Source organism: Chanodichthys erythropterus, chromosome 4, assembly GCF_024489055.1.
Source record: "Chanodichthys erythropterus isolate Z2021 chromosome 4, ASM2448905v1, whole genome shotgun sequence".
In the NCBI taxonomy this organism is placed as follows: Eukaryota; Metazoa; Chordata; class Actinopteri; order Cypriniformes; family Xenocyprididae; genus Chanodichthys; species Chanodichthys erythropterus.
This window is the reverse complement of record NC_090224.1, coordinates 12,668,458-12,694,757: the sequence shown is the minus strand read 5'-3', so window position 1 is coordinate 12,694,757 and position 26,300 is coordinate 12,668,458. Positions and strand designations below refer to the sequence as shown.

At 36.5% G+C, this 26,300-nt stretch overlaps 1 protein-coding gene across 1 annotated transcript in view; it reads left to right on the top strand.

Moving 5' to 3' along the window:
* Positions 1 to 17,453, top strand: part of LOC137018831 (adhesion G protein-coupled receptor F5-like) — a 32,345-nt gene extending 14,892 nt beyond the window's left edge. Inside the window, exons 12-21 of the mRNA XM_067383559.1 lie at positions 1,432 to 1,486; positions 5,485 to 5,853; positions 9,432 to 9,568; positions 10,211 to 10,405; positions 11,472 to 11,647; positions 11,729 to 11,899; positions 15,437 to 16,777; positions 16,962 to 17,003; positions 17,201 to 17,260; positions 17,379 to 17,453. Coding sequence (XP_067239660.1) covers positions 1,432 to 1,486; positions 5,485 to 5,853; positions 9,432 to 9,568; positions 10,211 to 10,405; positions 11,472 to 11,647; positions 11,729 to 11,899; positions 15,437 to 16,777; positions 16,962 to 17,003; positions 17,201 to 17,260; positions 17,379 to 17,453 — 2,621 coding nt within the window. The remainder of the gene's footprint in view (positions 1 to 1,431; positions 1,487 to 5,484; positions 5,854 to 9,431; positions 9,569 to 10,210; positions 10,406 to 11,471; positions 11,648 to 11,728; positions 11,900 to 15,436; positions 16,778 to 16,961; positions 17,004 to 17,200; positions 17,261 to 17,378) is intronic.
* Positions 17,454 to 26,300: the final 8,847 nt, after the last annotated feature.

Below are 26,300 nucleotides of genomic sequence, written 5' to 3'. Positions count from 1 at the left end.
GTATATGCTTTATGAACACAAATGATCGTCTTGCAAGTGGTTCCGCCATTCCGTTTTCCATATTCTTCAAAAAGCTTAAGCTGCGAAAAAAAACGCACTGGCGCCGTGTTCGCTCCATAAGTAGAACAGGGAACAGTGGAGTCCATTAAAGTCCGCTATAAGGAGAATAATCCTGGAATGTTTTCATCAAAAACCTTAATTTCTTTTCGACTGAAGAAAGAATGGACATCTTGGATGACATGGTGGTGAGTAAATTATCAGGAAAATTTTATTTTAAAATGTGGACTAATCCTTTAAGGCACATAAGCATTAGGATAAATAGGTTTTTTTATGATAGTGACCATTGCATTTTTTAACCAACACAATTAAAAGTCTGTTACATCTGTTCCTGCTTGAGTGGTTTTACTGTTACAAACAGGAATCAACCAGTCAGCTCTAGTAACTGTAGCAAATTAGCTCAAAATAAATATGAATAATTAATCATAACTAGTTATAATTAATTATTCATATTTTAATCAGTTAATAAAATTTACTTAATGTAATAAAATTAATATTACAATCAATTAACCTGTTGTTCAGTGAACACACAGTGTTAATTGTTTATTAACTAAGAAATGTTAATTTCCAGGTTATGGGAAATAACAATCTTATTCTACTAAAAGCCTGTAGTCAGGATCGACATGAATAGGGACTCCCGTATATGAGGGCAAAGCACAGACAACCTTACGTGTGACATGAACAAGACTTTATTAACTAGACTAAACACTTAAACTACTCTAACATTCACACAAATCCGTGCATACAGTTTACCCAGAGAGAGAGAGAGCTAAAGCAGAGTACAGTAAAGCAGGAAGTTACAGCATTGTTGGACATTCAGCAGATCAACAGCCTTGAGCAAACCATCAGTTTAGTTTTAACAGGCCCTTCTTTAAAAGGGGTAAAGATACTCAATGTATCAAATAATGAGACTAAAGCCGAGTTCAGACTGCACGATTTTCAAAGCAGTCGGGTCACTGTTCTTTTCACACTGCATGACTATCTTGGCCAGCATTCAGTCGCTGCTGCGTTCATACTGCACGATGGATCGGCGACAGAAGGTTTCACACTGCGTGACTTTACAATAGGAAGAATCGCCGACAAATCTGTCTGGCACGCAAACAACGTTTCACAACCAAACACACGCGAGACCTGACAAGGAAACAACGCGCGCAAGACCAGAGTTCTCACGTGAGACTGGCCCTGCGTCTCAATCAGCTCCCTAGCTCCCTAGGTAGTGAATCAGTACATAATGAAAGTGAATGTGGCTGATACCCTGATCAGTGCCCTGACTACTGAATTAGGGTGCTGATTGAGACACACGGTGGGATTATTATTAAAAATAGTAGTCCGCAAGAAGCTTGAAATATGAATTGCCTGTGCGCTGATTTGCAGCGAAAACAATACAAAGAAAAGAAGAATATGGAGGAAATGTTTGGGGAGACGCAAAGTACAAGGATTGTGTGTTTCTCAATGACAGTTGGAGCTAAATACGTAACTTTTCAATGTGCTGCTGTTGCGGATGGTCAAGCAAATGTTTGTGCTTTGTTTCTGTTTGATAGAATTGTAATGTTTATGTGAATGAAGCCATGCTTGCTGATAATGTGGTCTATAACTCCTCCCCAAACTCCCCGCTGCTCTGTATCTTGCTCTCTCATTGGCTGTCAGTCATCGCCGATGTAGTTTTCAGTCAGAACACTTTTCACACTGCAGGATTTTGAATCGCCGACAGGTCCAGATATTTAGCATGCCAAATATCTCACGGGTGTCGTCGACTCGTCGGCGATTCTATCAGATCGCGTCTTTGCTCATTCACACTGCGTGATTGTCACTCGCGTGAACGAGCACCGATTTGCCTGTGATTTCGGGCATTTGTCGGCGATTTCTCAAAACCTGTCGGCGAGCCAAAATCGGGGCTAAAATCGTGCAGTCTGAACTCGGCTTAAGTTTGATGCTTGCATATCTCTCCAAGTTGAATTAAAACTGTCCTGATGCAATTTGTGGAGGCTTCCGTTGAATCTTTGCTGATATTGTCTTGATGAAAGAGAACCAGTTGGATTCAGAGGATCTTTGGTGAATGGAAGGTCTAGGCCGAGGCCTGGCACAAGCTTGGGGTTCCTTAGAAGCTTCTAGCTTCTTAAAGCATCATCTTGACATCAGCATTTGTCAGTAAAAGAGAAGAAAAGGAGCAAGAGCAGGAAGAGAAGGGGGTTTGATCTTGTGAACAGTGAATAAAAGGGGTGAAGATGTCACACCCTCTTGGGGTGTCTGAGCCAATAAGATGTTTCCCTTTCAGAGGGAAGTTTTACGAGTCTTTGTTCTGTAGCATGATATTAGCATAAGACACTGGATTGGATGAATGAGAGAATAACCTTCTAGATTCCTATAATACTAACATGTCACAGAGTTAGTAACATGTAACATAAATGACCAAATAGGAAATAAAAGTTGGAGTCCGTAGATACCAAACATGCTGCCAATGTGATTTCAGTTAACTATACATTTGCAACTATGGAACATTAATACCAAAATAGTTCAAAAGAGAGAATTAATACATAGAATAAAGCCTATAAAAGGAAAGTCATGAGATGGGAAAATTGGATACATGTTTATACATTTCCCAAGTGGTTATATAGAGAATACATAGGATTAAGAGAGTTTATTTGTCCTTCTCAGGAACAATGAGTCACTAGTCTCTACAGCATTCTTCTGGATCATAAAAGTACCATATAACTGTAACAGGACACCTAGTTGTGCCTGTGTGCTATCTACACTTGGGATGCTGGTTGCAGTTTTAGGGGGATGAGTTCAGAGAACTTTGATAGTGAGAGTGAGTTTATGGGTAATTCATTAAATACAATGAATAATTGTGTGGCTGATTGGTCCAGACGCTACATAACCCATGCAATTGTAAGCATGTAGAAAAGATATAACACATAACAAATGTAAAATAAGCGACTGAATAGAGCTTAAGTGCAGACAGACCACGGCATGACAGCCAGCCATAAGCTGAGGCTAAACTGATCTGTAAGTCCTTCTACAAACAAGTAATCAAGACATATAAGCTCATCCGTACACTTAGTGAAGTTCCTAAACGTAATTTAGGGAGGAGCGAGCATCTAATCTTCCAATCAACAGTCAGAGTATATAAGCAGCTGCTTACCTCTCTTCAGTCTCAGCTGTTTCAGCATCCCTCCACCTCCCCAAACTCCACCTTCATTTCAGGTACCTTGCCCTATGTAATCACATCCTATTTATTCACTGGGGGGTGAATCAGAGCTCGAGTTGAAGATGCTTCATCGAGCCCCTCCTCAGTGGACAGCAAGCCAAATTAGCTAACCTAATACCCTAAAGATTATATGGGCAAACGAACTCGTTAACTTACCTTAGTCTGTCGCACGGACATGCGGTCACCCATCCTCCATCCCCAACTCCTCCTTTTGCAGGCACATGATCATAGTTGTAGCAAATTAGCTCAAAATAAATATGAATAATTAATCATAACTAGTTATAATTAATTATTAATATTTTAATCAGTCAATAAAATTAACTTAATGTAATAAAATTAATATTACAATCAATTAACCTGTTGTTCAATGAACACACAGTGTTAATTGTTTATTAACTAAGAAATGTTCATTTCCAGGTTATGGGAAATAACAATCTTATTCTACTAAAAGCCTGTAGTCAGGACCGACATGAATAGGGACTCCCGTACATGAGCGCAAAACACGGACAACCTTACGTGTGACATGAACAAGACTTTATTAACTAGACTAAACACTTAAACTACTCTAACATTCACACACATACATGCATACAGTTTACCAAGAGAGAGAGAGAAAGCAAAGTACAGGAAGCAAGAAGTTACAGCATTGTTGGACATTCAGCAGATCAACAGCCTTGAGCAAACCATCAGTTTAGTTTTAACAGGCCCTTCTTTAAAAGGGGTAAGGATACTCAATGTATCCGATAATGAGACTAAGTTTGATACTTGCATGTCTCTCCAAGTTGAATTAAAACTGTCCTGATGCAATTTGTGGAGGCTCCTGTTGAATCTTTGCTGATATTTTCTTGACGAAAGAGAACCGGCTGGATTCAGAGGATCTTTGGTGAATGGAAGGTCTAGGCCGAGGCCTGGCACAAGCTTGGGGTTCCTTAGAAGCTTCTAGCTTCTTAAAGCATCATCTTGACGTCAGCATTCATCAGTAAAAGAGAAGAAGAGGAGGAAGAGCAGGAAGAGAGGGGGTTCCTTGTGATCAGTGAATATAAGGGGTGAAGATGTCACACCCTCTTGAGGTGTCTGAGCCAATAAGGAGTTCCCCTTTCAGAGGGAAGTTTTACAAGTCTTTGTTCTGTAGCAAGATATTAGCATAAGACACTGGATTGGATGAATGAGAGAATAACCTTCTAGATTCTTATAATACTAATGTGTCACAGAGTTAGTAACATGTGACATAAATTACCAAATAGGAAATGAAAGTTGGAGTCCGTAGATACCAAGCATGCTGCCAATGTGATCTCAGTTAACTATACATTTGCAACTATGGAACATTAATACCAAAGTAGTTCAAAAGAGAGAATTAATACATAGAATAAAGCCTATAAAAGGAAAGTCATGAGATGGGAAACTTGGATACATGTTTATACATTTCCCAAGTGGTTATATAGAGAATACATAGGATTAAGAGAGTTTATTTGTCATTCTCAGAAAGAATGAGTCACTAGTCTCTACAGCATTCTTCTGGATCATAAAAGTACCATATAACTGTAACAGGACACCTAGGTTGGCCTGTGTGCTAGCAACATTGGGATGCTGGTTACAGTTTTAGGGGGATGAGTTCAGAGAACTTTGATAGGGAGAGTGAGTTTATGGGTAATTCATTAAATACAATGAATAATTGTGTGGCTGATTGGTCCAGACGTTACATAGTTGCTTGTCCATGAGAGATATCTATCTATTCAGCTCATTGTTGCTCATTCTTGTCCAATCTCGTTGCAGTATTTACTATTACTACCACATGCAATTATTTAACTGTTGCTGATGAAAAAAATTCTGGTTAATTGCCTTAGGTTTCAGGGGGGTTCAAACCTCAGCAAGGTTTGCTCGTGAACAGCTCAGAATCTGAACCCTTCAGAGCGAAGTCTGCCACCAATAAACTATGGTTCAGAGCCTCTACAAATAATCTTAATCAAACAGAGTGGTCCTGACTGAAATGTAGAAGTGGGTTTTAGCTTCACACATGTATACTCTTACCTTCAATAATAACCTTTTTAATTATTTCAAATATTGAGATATTGTTCTGAAATGTGTTATTCCCTTTCCAGATATAAATGAATTTCTGCTTAGTTCATTTGTGTGTGGTTCAAATTTGTCAGTGTTGTTATAAAGATTTTACAAGATTTAAAGAATTTATAGGCTCAAGGGGAAGTTGAATTTTTTTTCAGCTACAAGAGTAACCCCATCAACAGCTCCACCACCAACACCACCACAACCAACACCAACAACACCATCATCAACACCATTAACACCAACAACACCATCATCATCAACACCATTGACACCTACAACACCATCACGACCACCATCATCAACAACACCATTAACACCAACACCATCAACACCACTAACACCATCATCAACACCACAAACACCATCATCAACAACACCATTAACACCATCATCAACAACACCATCAACACCAACACCATTAACACCATCATCAACAACACCATCATCAACAACACCAACAACACCATCATCAACAACACCAACAACAACACCATCATCAACAACAAGAAAAACGACAAATGCAGGTATGCCCAGCACAACAAATTCTGATATATAGCACAACTGCATGATAATGGTGAAAATGTGTATTAATATTGAGAACTGTTGCTGAAATCTGTTTAAACCTGTTTAAATTGACACGTAATCTCTTTAGACATATATTTTGTCAATGACAACATATATATTGAAAACCAAGTCATATCAGTTTATTTCACATTTTTGGCCTCTAGCAATATTAAGACACAAGTACATCAAATTCATTTATTGTTTCTCATGTTTAAGAAAACAAATTTTAGATTGATAAACCCATTGCTTTTTAATTTTTTTGTTTCATGCAGATAAAATGATATTCATATTTTTGTTGTACTATTTTTTTTTTATTCAGCTGTGTAGAGCAAGTACTTTGAATATAAATTTAAATCTTGAACAAAAATAAATTATGTCTGAATTAAGATGATATTTTGTGTTGTAATGCATGTCAAAATAACAGGAAATAATTTTCACCAATGTTCATCTTGCATACCCATAACTGTGTAATTTTAATATTTTAGTATTAGTGTTGTTTTAAGGATTGAGGATTGTGGCTTAAACTTGTTGATGCAATGCACATTAATGTACACTTGTTTTACAGCTGTTAGAATGTCAATGAGAATAAATCAGCCTTTTGACACCAGTCTTACTGACAGTAATAGTGAGAATTACAAAGATTTATCTGGAAAAATAAAAAAATCCGTAAGTACTCCGTTTCATATTTAATTGTTTGTGCAATTTATGAAAAAGAGCATTTCATTTTTGTTGCTTTAATACAAAAAATACAACTTGAATATAACTTTGACGAAGTCATAACATACATTTTATTATTTTTAGTTACTTTTTATTTAATTATTTATTTTTTCTCCAACCACCACTTAAGAAGTTTGTTTACCCAAAAATGAAAATTATGAAATTAATTACTCACCCTCATGACGTCCCAAACACGTAAGATCTTCGTTCATCTTCGAAACACAATTTTAACCACCGCTTTAAAGGTCCAGAAAGGTACTAAAGACATTGTTAAAATAGTCGACGTGACTGCAGTGTTCATATTCAACAAGTTTTGAAGTAAAATATGTAACTTCCGCCAGACTGCCTTCTATATTCAAGTTCCAAAGAAAGTGTAAACTGTCATCATGTCAGTTACATTTTTTTCCGTAAGTTGAATAGGGAAGGCATAGGACAGGGGGCGGCACTAGATGATGCGCCAGAACATAGTCAAAGGATAATTTAAGAAATTATTTGATGAAAAAAAAATTGCCAATTGACTGTTACAGTGTCTTTTGTAACTGGTAGTGAGCTGTTACTTTGTGTTAAATCCTTTAGTAGGACAGTCATTAACAAAAAAAAAAAACACATTTGTGTGGTGCTGTTTTACTTTTGATAAATTAATAAAGCTGAGTAGTGACACGTAACCTGGCTAGTATTTTCATTCACCAACTTGCAAAAATAACTCAAAAAAATAAAAGAGGAAAATAAAGAGAAATAAAAGAGACTTGAAAAAGCACATTAATGGCATGTTTGAGTCATGCTCTTAACAAACTATGTTTTATTTCCTCTTTCCATATTGTGAATAATACAAACCAATTCCAAAAAAGTTGGGACACTGTACAAATTGTGAATAAAAACAGAATGCAATGATGTGGAAGTTTCAAATTTCAATATTTTATTCAGAATACAACATAGATGACATATCAAATGTTTAAACTGAGAAAATGTATCATTTTAAGGGAAAAAATGAGTTGATTTTAAATTTCATGGCATCAACACATCTCAAAAAAGCTGGGACAAGGCCATGTTTACCACTGTGTGGCATCCCCTCTTCTTTTTATAACAGTCTGCAAATGTCTGGGGACTGAGGAGACAAGTTGCTCAAGTTTAGGAATAGGAATGTTGTCCCATTCTTGTCTAATACAGGCTTCTAGTTGCTCAACTGTCTTAGGTCTTCTTTGTTGCATCTTCCTCTTTATGATGCGCCAAATGTTTTCTATGGGTGAAAAATCTGGACTGCAGGCTGGGCATTTCAGTACCCGGATCCTTCTTCTACGCAGCCATGATGATGTAATTGATTCAGTATGTGGTCTGGCATTGTCATGTTGGAAAATGCAAGGTCTTCCCTGAAAGAGACGACGTCTGGATGGGAGCATATGTTGTTCTAGAACTTGGATATACCTTTCAGCATTGATGGTGCCTTTCCAGATGTGTAAGCTGCCCATGCCACACGCACTCATGCAACCCCATACCATCAGAGATGCAGGCTTCTGAACTGAGCGCTGATAACATCTTGGGTTGTCCTTGTCCTCTTTAGTCCGGATGATATGGCGTCCCAGTTTTCCAAAAAGAAATTCAAATTTTGATTTGTCTGACCACAGAACAGTTTTTCACTTTGCCACAGTCCATTTTGAATGAGCCTTGGCCCAGAGAAAACGCCTGCACTTCTGGATCATGTTTAGATATGCCATCTAAGGGCCTGAAGATCACGGGCATCCAGTATGGTTTTCCGGCCTTGACCCTTGCGCACAGAGATTGTTCCAGATTCTCTGAATCTTTGGATGATATTATGCACTGTAGATGATGATAACTTCAAACTCTTTGCAATTTTTCTCTGAGAAACTGCTTTCTGATATTGCTCCACTATTTTTCGCCGCAGCATTGGGTGATCCTCTGCCCATCTTTACTTCTGAGAGACACTGCCACTCTGAGAGGCTTTTTTTATACCCAATCATGTTGCCGATTGACCTAATAAGTTGCAAATTGGTCCTCCAGCTGTTCCTTATATGTATATTTAACTTTTCCGGCCTCTTATTGCTACCTGTCCCACTTTTTTGGAATGTGTAGCTCTCATGAATTCCAAAATGAGCCAATATTTGACATGACATTTCAAAATGTTTCACATGGCGAAATGCTCAGACACCCCGCTCATTCTGGCGGGCTTTGGCACGTTGCATCGCCATAGGCTCACGCAGTTCCAACTTGCCGTCATTGGTTCAAAAAGTTTCCCAGTTTGAACCAATGGCTGTGCAGTTACACTGCGTTATTGAAAAAGGCTTCAGTATCGAGGGAAAATTAGCATAATAGGTGCCCTTTAATTTGTGCTACGAAGATGAACGAAGGTCTTATGGTTGTGGAACAACATAAGGGTGAGTAATTAATGACAGAATTTTCATTTTTGGGGGAACTAACCCTTTAACAGTCAGAAACATATATTGTATCCTTCAATAACAACCTCTTTGCAAGGTCTTAAAGGAGAGAGGTTGATCCGAATACTGTATACATATAACATAGTAATGTCATATTAATACACAAAATAACTTAATTTGTATCATTGCAACACATTTACAAGCATACATTGGGTACTTTTGCTTTTTACAGATTGACACAACTTATTCTAAGCAGCTAAATGGCTACATTCCTGGATCTACAGAAGTCAGTGGCTTCAGGTGTGATCTTTAAATTGTAACATTTTTTGACTCAACATTCCCGTTTTTTTATCACTGCATTAAAAAAAAAAAAAAAATCCAGTGTTAACCCAGTGTTTTCACATTGGTGTGGTTTGTGTTTCGTTCTACAGGCCTGGTAGTGTTATAGCAGACTACGCAATAAGTGCAACGTCCAACAACCTTGATTTTACAGCAGCAAACACAGCAGTCTCTGAGTCTCTAAAAGCACAAGGAATCATTTTAGCTGCAGATGCTTTTGCTAAAAGTGGTAAGGGTCGTCAGTGCCTAATCTAAAACCCTTCACATTTCTTATATCTAGGGATGTCCCGATTATGTTTTTTGCCCTCGAGTCCGAGTCATTTGATTTTGAGATGCCGGGTCCCGATCCGATCCCGACCCGGGTGATGACGGCGTAAATGACTGGACATTGGAGCAGAGAGCACTCGCAGTCAACAATTTACAAAGAATGACTGTTTTGTCCACACTTTCTGATTATTGTTGTATTAACGCTTTGCGCATCCATCGACTGAAACATACATTATCTGAACTCTGTCTGTTTTCCACGTTGCTATTTTAAAAAAACCATATTAACAGATGCGTCGTCATTCGAGATGGGCCGCGGTGCAAGTGCGTAGCGAACCATAAGTGGAGAACCATACGGTTTGAATTTTTTTTTACCTTTGCACCCCTAATACATATATCCGAGTCCTGATCAGGAGGTAACGTCCAATTCCGATCGAGTCTGAAACCACATGATTGATGGTGCCTTTCCAGATGATCTGGCCCGATTTCCGATTTCCGATCACGTGATCGGATCTGGACATCCCTACTTATATCTATCATATTTATTATGCTATTGTTTGTCTTTGTTCACTGTTGAATTATATGAGCTGTATGGTTTTATTTTCAGAACAAACAGATTTCACAACAGGTAATTTATATCCTCTGCAAAAGCTGAACCTGAACTGTACACAGCCAGACTTTGCAAAAGGACCAATAAAATGGATAGTGAATAACAAAGATCCTGCACTGGACAACACAAGATACACCCTTTCAAACAACAATAGCATTCTCACTGTGAAAAACACTAGTGAAAGTGACAGTGGTGAGTGACGTGGGATTTATCTTTGTCCTCTTTATCTTACATGGCAAAGTTAAGTGTTTGACAGCTGTTAGTCCTGTTTTAAAACGACTACTGTAAAACTTTACTATAGTTATATTAAATTATATTAGAACTGATATCCTATAGCATATGTTATACTATATGATACCATATTATGACATAGATCAATCAAAATTAAGCTACACTTTGGGACATGGTCTTGAATGTCATCTCATTTACAAAGTATTATGTTTATAATTGTATTAATAATTATTTGGTTCATTATTCCCCATGCAGGTCGATACTCATGCATCATACAAACGGATACAATACCATACATTAAATGGCAAAACATTATTATTAATCAACGCCCCACTATCTTTGTGGGTGATGAATACCGTGTTTTCCCATGTGATGACAGCACTGTCCAACTGAGATGTTCTGTTGATGCTGGCTACAATGTTGAGTGGGCCCTGAACGGTGCAGTACAAACTTCAGGTTGTACATACAAAATTGGTTGTATTTTTATATATTTTATAAAAGTTACTAAATAGTTTTCATTTAAACATTCTATAAAATCCTCCATGCTATTCATATTTTTTCTAGTACCTGCATCAGGCTCTGACATCATATTAAACCATCCTACTAAAAGTGGGGATTGTAAGGAGGAAACCTTTACATGCCGTCTCAAGGATCTGCCACAACTACTTGCGTACAGTTACAGCTGGAGCAGAGTCACAGTAAAGACAAGCACAGAAAGTGAGCCTTCAGTTTCTCATTCTTTTCAGCATCAAATTATATACATTTTTACTGTGATTCAATTGCATTGGATGATTTTAACAAACTAGCAGACTTTTCTATGGATCGCATCACACCTGATCTTGTGGTGTTGACTTTTTTGGTCCTGTTATTTAGTTACTGTATTTGACACTTATTTTTGATGCTTCTGAATAGTGTGGGGCACCTTGCAAGGGTATACTTTCAAGTCTCAAAATGTGATTTTATATTCTGAAAGCAATTCTTGAATACAGTCTGTTTCCTTCTGACTTTCAATCAAATTCTTCTCCAGATTATGAATGTTCAAATGAAGAACTTGGACTTGGAAAAACAAATGATGAAAAGAAGGGAATCTGTAGAACTGGCTATATAGGCACCATAACTTACAGATGTGAACCACCTGTTTGGACAAAAGTACAGGACAACTGTATAGTGGATGTTATCTTTAAGCTTAAAAACACAGCTGAGGTAATCTATTGATCATGTATCTCCATCTACAATCATCTAGCCATTTTAAGCATTTCTAATATTTGTATTTTTGCAATATAGACCTTGCTCGTGGATGACATTCCAGAGTTTATGGCTAACCTCAGTAGTGCCACCTCACAGAATAATGTTAATATAACAGAGTCTCCTGCTACTGTCCAAGCTATTGTGGATATACTCTTCAAAATTGCTAATTTGTCACAAGATACTGTCATCAATAAGCCAGTGATGGAGGTTTGTATATTTACATTCTAGCTTTTATGTAGAATTTAATGTGTAGACATTGTATGTAGAAAGTATACTAATATCAATAATACTTGTAAGTGTACTACTTATGACCAAATCGGTCCACTTTTTAGTGTATATATTTTTTTCAGTGTAACAGTAGTAAACTGAGTACACAACTAGTTTACTTGTATACTGATCGTTTTCTTGTTAAATACTTGTAGCACATTTTTTAATTAATGAAAGTACACTTTGAAGTGTATTTAAGTATACTTACCTAATTTTACTCAAGTCTCAGTAAACTTCTAGTTTAGTTTTACTTTGCATTTAAAAACAAACACAATATCCAAATACTTTAAAAAAAATCTCCAAATAACCTTAAGACAACACCCAATCTGTCCCCAATCTTTATATAAATTTACAATTATTAGTTCTAGAAGCTATACAACACACAAATTTAGGTATAAATAGGGCTGCATTGACAACATTCACATTTTAATACAAAAAATACCAATTATAAAAATGAGTTAAGTTCAAGTTCTAAATTTAACCCTTGGGGAAAATAGTACTATGTCCATGTAAATATAATATATTTTTTTTATATAAAAATGTTAACATCACCACCTCTCCTGGGTAATTTAACATGTTCAATTCCAATATACCCAAGTGTGGAAAGGTTATGCCTTTTTAAGTTGAAAAGTACTGCTACCAATTTTTTTTTTTTTATTATTAGGGCCCGAGCACCGATGGTGTGAGGACCCTATTGGAATTGCTCAGCCAATTCTTCTTCTCCAAAATGAATTGCATTTTTGAGGGCCTAAACGTTCTCAAAAACTCATGAAACTTTGCACACGCGTCAGAAGTGGTGAAAATCTACATCTGACATGGGTTTCAGAATTAGGTGTGGCAAAATGGCTCAAAATTTCAATTAAGCACCCTTCGTGCTACATTTCACGTACGGTTATGAAATTCAGTAGACAGATGTAACAGCCCAATACCTACAAAAAAGCCCATGGTTGCAAAGTTTGTAAACCCAACAGGAAGTGAGATATTTAGAATTTTCTCTACAAAATTTTGGCAGTTTTTGCCATTTCCATATGTTGTACTTTAACGAACTCCTCCTAGAACTTTAATCAGATCAACATCATATTTGGTCAGTCTAATCTAAAGGCATTTGAGACGTTAAATTGAGAAAAACTAGAGTTTTCGCTGAAGGGCGTGTCCCTGGCGGCCTGACAAAGTTTGATGTTTCACCATGAAACAGGAAGTTGTTGTAACTCGGGCATACAATGTCTGATCTGCCCCAAACTTCACATGTTTTATTAGAGTCCTGACCTGAAGACATCTTCATAACAATATTCAGTTACAGTCATAGCGCCACCTGGGGGCAACAAGAAATTACATGTTTTACACTCTGATTAACTCCTCATAGAGATTAAACCAGAAGCACATCATATATGGCCAGTCTAATCTTAAGGCCTTTGAGATGTTAAATTGCGAAGATCTAGAGTTTTCGTTGAAGGGCGTGTCCGTGGTGACCGACAAAGTCTGATGTTTCACCATGTAAGGTGAATCACCTTTTTGAGGGCCAAAACATACTCGTAAATTCATGAAACTTTGCAGATGCGTCAGAAGTGGTGAAAATTTACATCTGATATGGATTTCAGAATTAAGTGTGGCAAAATGTCTCGATAGCGCCACCTAAAAAATTTCAACGAATTGCCCCTGACACTACGTTTAACGTACAGGTATGAAATTTGGTACAGCCCAATACCTACAAAAAAAGTCACTTGGAGATGTTGTTGCCCTTTCCAGATGTTGTACTTTAACGAACTCCTCCTAGAGCTTTAATCAGATCAACATCATATTTTTTGTCAGTCTAATCTAAAGGCCCTTATGACGTTAAATTGCGAAGATCTAGAGTTTTCGCTGAAGGGTGTGGCTGTAGCGGCCTGCCAAAGTTCGATGTTTTGCCATGAAACAGGAAGTTGTTGTAACTCTGACATACGATGTTGGATCTGCCCCAAACTTCACAAGTTTTATTAGAGTCCTGACCTAAAGATATCTATATGCCAATGTTCAGTTGCTGTCATAGCACCACCTGCCAGCAACACTGTGATTAACTCCTCAAAGACATTTAATAATAAAAACATCATATATGGTCAGTCTAATCTTAAGGCCTTAGCGACATTTAATTACAAAGATCTTGAGTTTTTGTTGAAGGGCGTGTCCGTGACAGCCTGACAAATTCTGATGTTTCGCCATGAATGATGAAGCTGTTGTAACTCAAGCATACCATCGGATCTGCTCCAAACTTCACATGGCCTAAAGACATCTATATGTCAATATTCAGTTAGTCATAGCACCACCTGCTGGCAACAGGAAATGGTATGCTTTACACTTTAGTTCACTCTCAGAAAAAACATTTTAATATGCCATGATGTACCAAACATACTAGAAATATGTTAAATCACTAAAACACTTGGCTAAGTGCTAATGTATGCGATTAAAGCCAAGAAACAGGAAGTTCTAGTAACTCAGGCATACAATGTCCGATCTGCCCCAAACTTAACATGTTTGATAATAGTCCTGGCCTGAGGACATCTACATGGCAATATTCAGTTACGGTCAAAGCGCCACCTGTTGGCAGCAGGAAGTGTGGCACTTTGAAATGACTTGGCTATATTTCTCCTGTATTTACTCGCTTGCATCCATGTCACCCACTTTTCACTGTTTTCCTGATGCGAACGGGTGGCGGTGAGCCCAGGTGCGAGGGCCCTTTCATCGCTGCTTGCAGCTTTAATTATTATTATTTGAAAATTTGTGCATATACTGCTTTGATGTTCTGTAATCCTAGTTTTTCCTATATATGCTAACCAACATGGACATTTTATCATATAACATTTTTAGTAGTACAAGTGATGACACCCGTGATTTTAAAAGGAAGGATGAGGAAAAAAAAAAAACACTTGTAGTAAAATTACACTGGGCACAGCCACCAAAACTATAATTACCTAAAGGAATAGATAAAGTGAGTGGGTCGTTTTGTATTGAAATGTGAATGTCGTTAATGCAGCCCTATTTGTACCTAAACTTGTATGTATTGATTGCTTCTAGGACTAATAATTGTAAATTATAAAAAAAGATGGGGGGCGGGCTGGGTGTTGTGTTAAGGTTGTTTGGGGATTTTTGAAAGTGTTTAGATATTGTGTTTGTATTTAAATGTTTCTTCAATGTGGTTGTCTTGTGTTAATTGTGGTATGCTGTTCACATGATTGACCTTGATTGCTAACAGTTGATTCTGAATAGCCTACTTATTGAGCTGTTGCCTTTGTATGTGTGAGCCTGTCAAAGGTCTTTGACCGAAACATTGCCACTTTTAACTTTTTCTAAGTAAAGGGAGAACAACAGTGTGCAGATCTTTTTTGTATTATTGATGTATTTTTTGATCTTGCACCTAGCCAAGATATTTTGGATGTGCGTACCTTGACCTTTTTTGTCCTAAACTTTATCATATTAAACAATGTTTTTATATCCAATTTTCAGAGTTTCCTAAAAACAGTGAACATCATTGTATCAGGTAATGTCAGTGATACATGGAACACATTGAACAAAGGAAACACCACAGAAAACACCAGCATTCGACTTCTGAGCTCTATTGAGAAGATAAGTGACCGTCTCAAAGATGAGTTTACGATTAATGAAACATCAATTCAGCTGAACAGAACTACAATTAAAAACTCATTCAGTATAACATCAACACTGCCAAACTCAACTACAGAGATTGTAATACCACAGGTTCCAAATGAGACTACTGTAACCATCATAATCTTCACAACTCTTGACAATGTCCTACCTACTCGTGATACTAATAATGACAGTAGGAAATCAGATGTGCTTATAAATGGAGATGTGGTTGTTGTTAAGGTGAACCAAACAATTAACAACATTTCTTTTGCGTTTGACATTACTAATCAGTCTTTGGGAAATCCTCAGTGTGTCTTTTGGAACTTCAGTCTTGACGGATGGGATTCCACTGGATGTGAAGTAAAGCCCTCAGTGAACGAAACTGGCAAGATTACATGTGAATGCAACCACACAACCTCTTTTTCAATCCTAATGTCACCGTTTTCCATCGATAACAAAGCCTTAGCCTATATAACTTACATTGGTGTAGCTATTTCAATGGCCAGCTTGGTTATATGCCTCATCATTGAGACCATTGTATGGAAGTCAGTAAGAAGAAATGACACATCCTATATGCGACATGTGACGATAGTCAACATTGCCGTGTCCCTGCTGATCGCAAACATCTGTTTCATCATTGGAGCCGCAATCACAGATCAAGAGCAGCCACCCTCAGTGGGTCGCTGCAGTCCAGCGGTTTTCTTCATGCACTTTTTTTACCTGGCTCTTTTCTTCTGGATGTTGATTTCAGCGCTGTTTCTCTTTTACCGTACAGTCATGGTCTTGTCCCAAATGTCAAGGGTCAGAATGATGGCCATAGCCTTCATAATCAGTTATGGTTCACCTTTGCTCATAGCAGTCATTACTGTTGCGTCGACAGCTGGACCTCAAAAATATATTTCCCAAAGAGCGTGCTGGCTGAACTGGGATGAATCTAAGGCCCTGCTGGCATTTGTGATTCCAGCTCTCACTATTGTAGCCATAAACCTTGTGGTTTTGATTGTGGTTCTGTACAAGATGTTGAGGAGAGGAGTTGGTGCCACAACTCAACCAGATGAGAAACATGCTCTGGTGGTCATTTTCCGATGTGTGGCCATTTTGACTCCTATCTTTGGTCTAACATGGGGACTTGGAATTGGAACCATGGTTTCACGTGACTTGGGTGTTCATGTGGTGTTTACAATCCTCAATTCACTGCAGGTATCACTTTCTATCTCTATTAATTTTATATTAATGTTGCATTTTGTGTATTCCAGTTTGTGCAACCCACTAATGCTGCACTTTGATTTATTGTGTATTTCCATGTTTGCTTTTTGTCTTCAATGTATTTAAAATTGAACCATATTGTAACTGCTACCTGTATTTGTAACACTTTCTTTATTAGGGATTCTTTATTTTGGTGTTTGGAACTCTTTTGGACAACAAGGTATGAGCTTACTTCTGTTGCTTTATAAGAGCTTAAGTAAAGCCATTTAAATTTCTAATGCTGGATTTAATCTAATAGGGATTTTCATTATAATCGATAACTGAGACCCTAACAGAGATAGCTGCATTTGTATCCATTTGTATGAATATGAAAGTATATAGGAGACTGGGAGTAAAGTAGAGATCTTTTTGTTGCAGGTTCGTGAGTCACTTCCAGGAAAGCTGTTACTACAGAAACTCAGTTCCAGCAATACCAAGGTAAATGCCATTCTATAGCAGTACACACTTATATGAGCTCTATAGAACTTTAAGTAACATTCAACTTCTAACCATTGTTTAAATATTTTTACATTATTTGACTGATATCTCTTTACAGAGCACCAGTGCAGGATCATCATCCACATCTGGACTCGGGACTTTATTTCAAAGGATGCGACAGAGGAGTGAGTAGATGACATTAATCTAAAAATAAATATTTTTAAATATATTTTCATTAAGATGAATCAATAAATGAGTAAATAAATGTGGCTGATAAATGAATGAATGTAAAGACAATAGTAATGCAAATAAGATACATCTAACTTTTTGCAGATGTGTACAACGTGTCTGCAGCCAACCTTTCCTCACCAGTTACATCTTCAAATGACTCATATGCCAGTTTGAACACTTAAAAGACGCTCTAAAAGTGTTTCGTCTACTGTAATGTCTGTTAAATGTAGAATGTCTGCCATGTTCTGAGATCATTAGTCAAATGATGAGGTTACAATGACTTTTTTTTTTTTTACTTCTTTGGGTAATGTACTGTAAATGCAGTGTTTAGGGGTATGGATTTGGAAATTAGGGTATTTTTTTTTCTTTTTTTTTTTTTTTTACAAATCAAATAAGTTTTCTGTGGTTTGTGAAGTTCACTTATACACATATATATATATATATATATATATATATATATATATATATATATATGCTTTGTTATGATAAATTCCAAATGTTTCCAAAATTTCCAAATGTTACTTTGGACTGATAATAACCAATAATTATATGCCTCTGCATATTGTATTTACTTGAGTAGCTTTCTTAAGCAACTAATTTTATACTTCTTGTAAACTGCTAATTTAAATTGTTGGGTCAAAATCAAAACTAATAAAAATGTTCCTTGTCTTAATTGGAGAGTTAAAAAGCAGAAAGCTAGAAAGGGGATGAGAGAGAAAATTCTATTCTAAATATGCAGTGATGTGAATTATTTTGTTTTATCTATATGCAATTTTTGAAAATGCAGTTTCATAAAATGTGCATATAAACTAACAAAATATGTCAAACATTTCCCGAATTCCTGAAAATAGCACAAACACGGCAGAGATGCCAAGTTCAGCAGCTGGAATTAGCTGAGATGAGGTGGCAATCCACCTGTCACTCAAGTGACCACGCCCTTAATTATGCAGAACTTTAAGGCTTAATATAATTTCAACAGATGAATTATAAAAACAATTCACCCCCCCTCACAGTTGTCATGAAGGGCAAAATTAGCTATATAGACCAAAACCACTTTTTGTACCAGGCTTTAAACATTTTTTTTTTCTGCTGTAAAGTTGGGTGTTTTAACACATGGGGGGGGGTTATCCATAGTTCAAGTCATATGACTTGCTGCCTCGCTGCCTTATAAAGCAATGACTTGTAAGGCAGCATTTGTGCATGAAGGTACCTCACGAAACTGATTTTAGACAGACATCTGAGGCAGTGTAACAGTTTAATGATCTACCATAATATAGCTCGAGCTTTGGTGAGAACTGAACAAATATTTAATTACTACAGTAGTACTTTCTTGCTAGAAATTACATCAAAATTGCAAAATGTTGGTCAAAAACATACATTTACACACAAACTGACCAGCAAACGCAAATTTCGGATGCCATCTTTATTTTTCTAGCTCAACTGTCACAGAATGGAAAGCACAGTGGGATTGTGGGATATCAAAGGCAGCAAAGGATACATCTACGGTGTGTTCCAAACGACAGATATCACCCTCCGAAGGGCATTGTGAAGTGAAAACAATCATGGCCGCCATATTGAAGGGTCGCTCCAAAATTCCAAAGTGCTGAAAACTGGCCACTTCAAAGAGCCCGTCGGAATGAAGGATTTCGAAGGGTACAACTGATGGACACTTCGGGCCCCCATGATTCTTTGCACAGTGAAGTTGTTTTTTATCACAGAATGGGCACAGGAGTCTCAGAGTTTGATTTTACCTATAAATGTATGTACAATATTTCTCTATACTACTGCAATATTTATACAAGTTAGATTTAGTAGATTATTATGGTCAAAACGACATTGTACAAAAATAACAGGTGCAGGTGATGGCTGAGTGAGTGCAGGTGAGGAACAGGAGGGATGCTGGGAAATGTAGTGTGCTAAGGTGACTGGGCTGGTGATGGTCATGGTCATGACAATGAATTTTAGGCACAAACGCACAAAATTTATGCCAATTTAAAAAAACAAAGACAACCAAAAAGCATCATAAATGCCTACTGTTTGTCAGATTTGTCAGCTTTATACATTTTATGAGCAATGTTATATAACCTTGGTGGCCCTGTTACATATGCAAGTATACAATTTAAGCTTTGCTTATATTTGACAGTATATCCACCTATTTCCGAACAAGCCTTATGTATATTAAAATAAGGGTGGCACTTCTGGTTTTGAAAGCTGGCACACAAAAGAACAATTCATTTCAAATAATAAGGTTGCCCTACAAATAATCCTGATCTGTCAGTTTGACTAAATGAGCTGTCATGCTCTATTTTTATCCATCAGGAAATAATGTAACGCTTGCTTGGAATTTTAATGTGAGATTGATGTCAGAAGAATTTCTGTGTTGAGAGCTCTATTCAGTCTTCTGTGTTCTGTTCCTGCAGGTTATTTTCTTTCTTTTCTTTTCTTTTTTTTTTTTTTTTAGTATTTCACCATAACTATGAAAAAGACAACAGGAATCATGTTCTTATGATCTGTTCTTTATCTGTTAAAATGACAGAAAGCACTTTGAATCCATCAGTGTTCCACTTAAAGGTACAATTTGTGATATTTTTTTCCGCTAGAGGTCGCTAGAAGCCTATTCAAAACAAAGGCGTAGTTTGATGACGCCAAGTTTTAGAGCGGAAACTTGGGACATGTGGTCTCCACCTCAACAGACGGTTCAAAAGAATAGGGCTTGGAGTCTGGAAGAACTCATGTTCGTGGATGCGATTATTAACGTTACTGTAGTATGAAGCAGAGCAGGACCGAGTGTTGCGGGAGCTGAACAAGGAGCTGGAGCGATTGATCAACACACGCCTCACGAGCAGCGGGACTTTTATTATGACACAGTCGCCGGCGCCGCTTCCGCTTTTCCGGTCATGAGTTCACAGGAGCTGTCCTTGTCGACAGAACCAGCGGCAGATGGTAAACAGTAATTATGTTCCATAAATAAGTAACACAATCCACCATAAAACATGCAAGAAGTAAATAAGGAACTGCTTGAAGCAAGCTAGTGGTTTGCTGGACGCTAGACACTACTTCCGCATTTGTCCACGGCACTGTTGTCATGTGGTTTCTACGTCAGTAAAGGCGGTAACAAAGGTAACTGACGTCATTGACAGGCGACTGCACCGCCCCGTGTCACTGTTTAGAATGGGAATTTTCTCATGATTTACAAGTAGTTGAAAACATTAGAGATATTGTTAGTAATCAGCTGGACAAAATATATAACACTAGCCTAGTGGTTTTTGGATATTTTACTGCAAAAATTTTACATATTGTACCTTTAATATAGACTTACATATATTACTACAGTAATTATTAATACAGAAAGACTCATTCAAGCTTTCAGGGTTCTACATAGTTTCCTGATAGCAATTTGTTAATACTTTCACACTTTTTTCCTTTTGATGTACAGTGGTTGAAGTTTGAGTAGATTAATGCCATTCCATTGTAACCTAGACTAATATATGAATATTATTTGGGATATTATAGGATATAAATAGTGTTCACTAAGCTTACAGGAATCTGATTAATCATGGATTATAAACCTCAAACGTCCCCTTTCACAGATACACGTTTTTAGACAAAAGCTGTTAGGTGTGTTCATACAATTATGCAATGACAGTAACTGTTTGATTTTTTGATTTAATTTCAGGAAGAAGACTTTATTTGAAGTGTGTCACAGTAATACTCTCTATCCCTAGTTCATCAAGGGAATTTTGTTAAGGTATAATATGTGATTTACACCTGATAATGTAGCCCACAATGTTTCTGTTATGATGTCACTCCTCTCTGTTCACCAAAGAGACCATGAAAATAATAAAGGGAATCAAACTTGTCTAGCAGGTGATCCACACGCAGTCACATTCTTGTAGTGACTTGCACAGACATATTAATTCCAGGATCATTTTTTAGGTGGATCATTTGACAAGGAAACAAAATCTCAGACACTTAGAAACAAGCTCGGCATCACTTCACCGTCGTTTCCAGAGGTAAGGTAGGAGTGACAAATCGGCATGTTTATTCTTTTAAATGTGTAAATGCTGTAGACTTTGTGTCATTGTAATTTATAATTAAATAATCTTATTTTATTTTCTGACTGATGCCAAGGTTCTTCCACGCAAGATTTGACCTTTCCTGTAAATATCTGTTGTAAACATTAATGGATACAACATAGTGCTTCAGATGTTTTATAATTTTAATTTATATTTAAATTTACTGAAAAAATTCCACTCCATTCAGTCAAAGACAGTAGTTTTGTTGGTGATTTGTGACAAAAAACAGCATGAAAGTATCACTGATTGTTCAGTTTTTTCATTATTATCTGATTATATATCCCAGTATTTCCTATTTTACAGACAATTGCCTTTTTTTCTGAAGAAATATGTTGAAGTGATTTTGACAGACATACATCAGTGAGAAACATGGCTGGTCAAGGTAGAATAAACAACAAATAACTCATTTTGGATTACTGTAACTACTTTTGTCACAAAAATGCTATACTGCAAGACATCTTGGCTCTTAAACCGCTATAACAAGCTTTAGTTTTGCTACATTCTAAGAAAAAATGGAACAACAGCTCTCACAGTGGTGATACTCTTTCAAAAGGTCTACATTTTGAAAGGCTACTGCCCCAGTGACAGCTATACGATTTTTGTTGTTGTTGTTGTTGTTGTTGTTGTTCCTGAGAGTGTATAATGACAAATATTTTCTGGCTTTGTTTACACCTTTTATCACCTGTCATACACTTGCTGTCAAAAATAGCTAACTGTTAAAATAATACCTACTTAAACACTATATAAAGAAGTATAGTATTTGCAATTTGTCAGAATGCCAGTGGTGGTAAAAAAACAAGAAACAAGTACTCATTTTCAATTTTAATTGAGCAAGATCTACAACATTACTCGATTTTTAATTTTAAGTAGTAAAATTAAAAGTACTAGTCAGTGAACCATGTTTTTTATTCTAAACCACACTAAGCAAAAAAAAAAAAAAAAAGATTTTATTAGCAAAATGTACATGCACTATACCGAAACATTTTATTTTATTACCAAAACTTATATACACGTCATACACTATTTAAAAACATTAAACTTCAATATACTTAAATATTTACTTAAAAAGTTACTGGTCATTCAAATATGCAAACAAGTTGAAATAACAAAGTCTGTGTATTATTTTAAAAATTAAGAAAATGTGTAACGGATTGCTTACATAATACACAGTAAGCATACAATATACAGACATCACATGGGGCAGAATGTGTTAAGAAGAATGCTATGCAAACATATAGTTTTATATAATTGAAAATGGCAGTGTATGGTAAACATGAATAAGTTGGGCTATCTCAAAAAATTTATCAATTTCTTTTTTTTTAGTTATAATGTTCCCTATTTTAAGTAAGCAGAACTATCAGGTTTTGATTCTGTAGTGCTCATGAATGTTAATTAACATAAGAGATGTAGTTAATTAACTTTTTTTATTTTTTATTTTGACTTCTTGGAAATCAAATGAGTTATTTACTTCAATGTAAACCCTAAGTTGTCACAACTCAAAAAAGTTAAGAAACTCAAAGTTTAAGTAAGATTGTTATTTTATACTCATACATTTTTATTGTTCCTAACTTGAAATATTTGAGTTCACTACTTCATACATATAACTTAATATTACTAGGTTATTTCAACATAAATATTTTGTTAGCTATAGCAAACTAATTCAGAAAATGCTAACTTGCTAACATGTTAACATTAGTGTTTATATGAATGAGTACAGCAACTTAAAACATGTAACTTACCTGCTCTGAAACCAAGCAGCATGAACCAACATAACAAAACATGAATCACTACAAAATCTCCCTTACCATTAATTTTGCACAAATTAAAAACAAAAAAAGTTCTTACAACTCAAAACAATGAAACAGTCCAGTTTACTTTAAATGCTGTGAATTCAAAAGAAAAAGAAAGTTCTAAATACTCATAAATGGAAGCCCATTTTTGTCATTAAATAAAAAAATAAAAACAGTAATTGCGACTTTTTGTCCGCAATTCTGACTTTTTTTTTGCTCACAGTCTCACAATTCTGAGATATAAACTCACAATTGCATGATATAAAGTCAGAATTGTGAGATATGAACTAAAAAAATTTCACAGAATTGCAAGTTTATATCTCACAATTGTGAGAAAAAAGTCAGAATTGTGAGGAGAAAAAAAAGTCAGAATCGTGACTTTCTAACTTGCAATTGTGAGAAAAAAGTCAGAATTCTGAGACAAACAGTCACAATTACTGTTTTTATTTTTTTATTTAGTGGTGGAAACGAGCTTCCATACAGTTGATTTAACTAGTTAACTGAACTAATTTGTTTAATTTAAGTTTGTCCTACTCAAACCAATTAAGTATTTTGAGCGTTAGAGTTTACAGCGAAAAATGTCAAGTTTTCAAGTTTTTGGGCGTAGACAGCTCACACTTTTTGCACCATCAGTCACACACAAACAAGTTCTGCGGATCTTCCAGTTCTTGATTCATTATGAGTCAGACATGACTCACTCTGACCAAATCATTAAAAGTTGTTGGTTGTAGAAACAAGTTTAAATATTTGCATAGTCTAAGATAGAAGTACAATTATGTTTAATTTATTTTCCGAGACATTTAGCTTCTGGACTAAAGGCTAATAAATGTTTTATTTTCCTACTAATTGTGTCTCTTTATATCTCATTTCTTCAGATACAGGACAAATACTAAAGTACTTTGCAGGAATCATGGCTTTCCTGCTGACCCATGAATGTGTTGTGGAAACACTTGATTTCTCAAATACAAGTATAAATTTCCAGGCAGGGGAAAGTTTATTTACCGCAGAAACATATATATGAACACCAACACTTTCAGAACTTTAAATCATTTGCATAATTAATAAAATGTTTTGTACACATTTAATCCAAATTTAAATTATTTAACATATTTTTTTTTGTTTTATTGCTATAAACTGTGTAGTAGAGCCATGATCACATGATTAAATGAAAAAATGTAAAATAAATGTATTTTTGTGTTTTTTATTCCAGATTTATTCCAGTGTCATAGAAGGGCAAGTCCATTATATACACACAGGTCTGACTCATGGTTTTGACCTCTACTCATACATGTTATTCATATAAAAATGAAGATACATTAACTTAATATGCTTTATCATTTTGTCTGTCAATGGTTTTGTCTTTACCTTTACTTCAACAGGCCTCCTTATGACCGCATGATTATTAAAATCTCATTCATTTTCTCATATGTACAGAGCAACTGGAATACATTGTGGTTGTGGAACTGAATGCATCCCACGCTTTGGTGATTGAACAGATCAGAGCAGCGATGGCCTTTAACATGTTTCCTCTTCAATTGGACAACAGTACTGAAATCACTGCTGCGAACATTACAACAGGTGATCAAAAGCCATTTACGTAATTCTTGCTACTTAATTTTCATCTTTAATGTTGTTAACCAGTTCTGTTATATTTACATTAGTGTGCCAGCCAAATGTGACCGAATACCAGTGCGTATGTGAAGAGGGTTATGCATGGACATACAACAACTGCAGGACATATGATGCCTGTGATGCCATCAGTTTGGGCTCATGTGGATGTATCAGTGGCGTTCCGAGTGATGGAGAGATGTGTGTGCCGGAGAGCGGTAAGAATCATGATCAAACATGCCAACTGCAAATGCACCCAAAAAAAAAGAAAAGTTTTTAATGTTAAAAGAACAATAATGCTAAAATTATACAATTCAATTAAAAAAAAACTGTTAATTGCTTAACATATGCAGTAAAAATATATATTAGATTTAATAGCTCATTTTACATTTTACAATGATAAGCTTCTCTCTGTCACAGAACTACCCTTCACAGACTTCTTGTCTGAAGTTGAAATTGAATCATCAAGCATCTCTGTGATCGATGAGATGATGAGATTTCTGCAGAACTTCACCTTTCCACTTCATTTAGATGAGCTGGTTGAAGTATTAGATGTGGACATCACGACAGGTGAAGTATATCACGTGACCTTCATGACCTTCTAAACACTAACACAGCAGTCCTGATCTGTTAAAAATGAGCTTACATTTATGTTTATCTTGCTTAGTGTGCAGTTTCAATGACAGTGGATACAAATGTGTATGTGAGGATCAGTATTTGTGGTCGTGTGAAAAGTGCACAGAATATGGGAGCTGTGACAACATCACTAACAACACATGCAGCTGCATCAATGATATTCCAAGTGATAGACAGTTCTGTCAACCAGTCAACGAAATAACAAGTAAAATAGTTTTATACATTTGTTTGAAATCTGTTTGTGATCTTAGGGTGCGTTCACAGTTGTCATGTTTGGTTCGATTAAAACGAACCCTGCTGCGATTGCTCGGTTAGTGCGGTTCATTTGAACATATGTGAGCGCTGCCATCTGAACCCTGGTGCGCACCAAACAAGCGGACCGAGACCGCTGAAAAGATGGGTCTCGGTCCGCTTCCAAACGAACTCTGGTGCGGTTCGAATGATATATGAAAGCAACACGGACCAAAGACATGTAACCGAACCAAAAACAGGAAGACGAGACCCTAAAAAGGACAGAATCCTCACGCATGTCGGTTTTTCTCGTCATAGTCGCGAGTTTGCCCATGACAGACATCAGACGCGCGTCTCCTTGCAGCAGATCGTTTGTGTGTGACGGATGGATTCCCGCCGCTGGCCAAAATACCATCACATGCAGGCTACGCACCGCTACGCACACACAACGAGTGCATTTACCTCAGC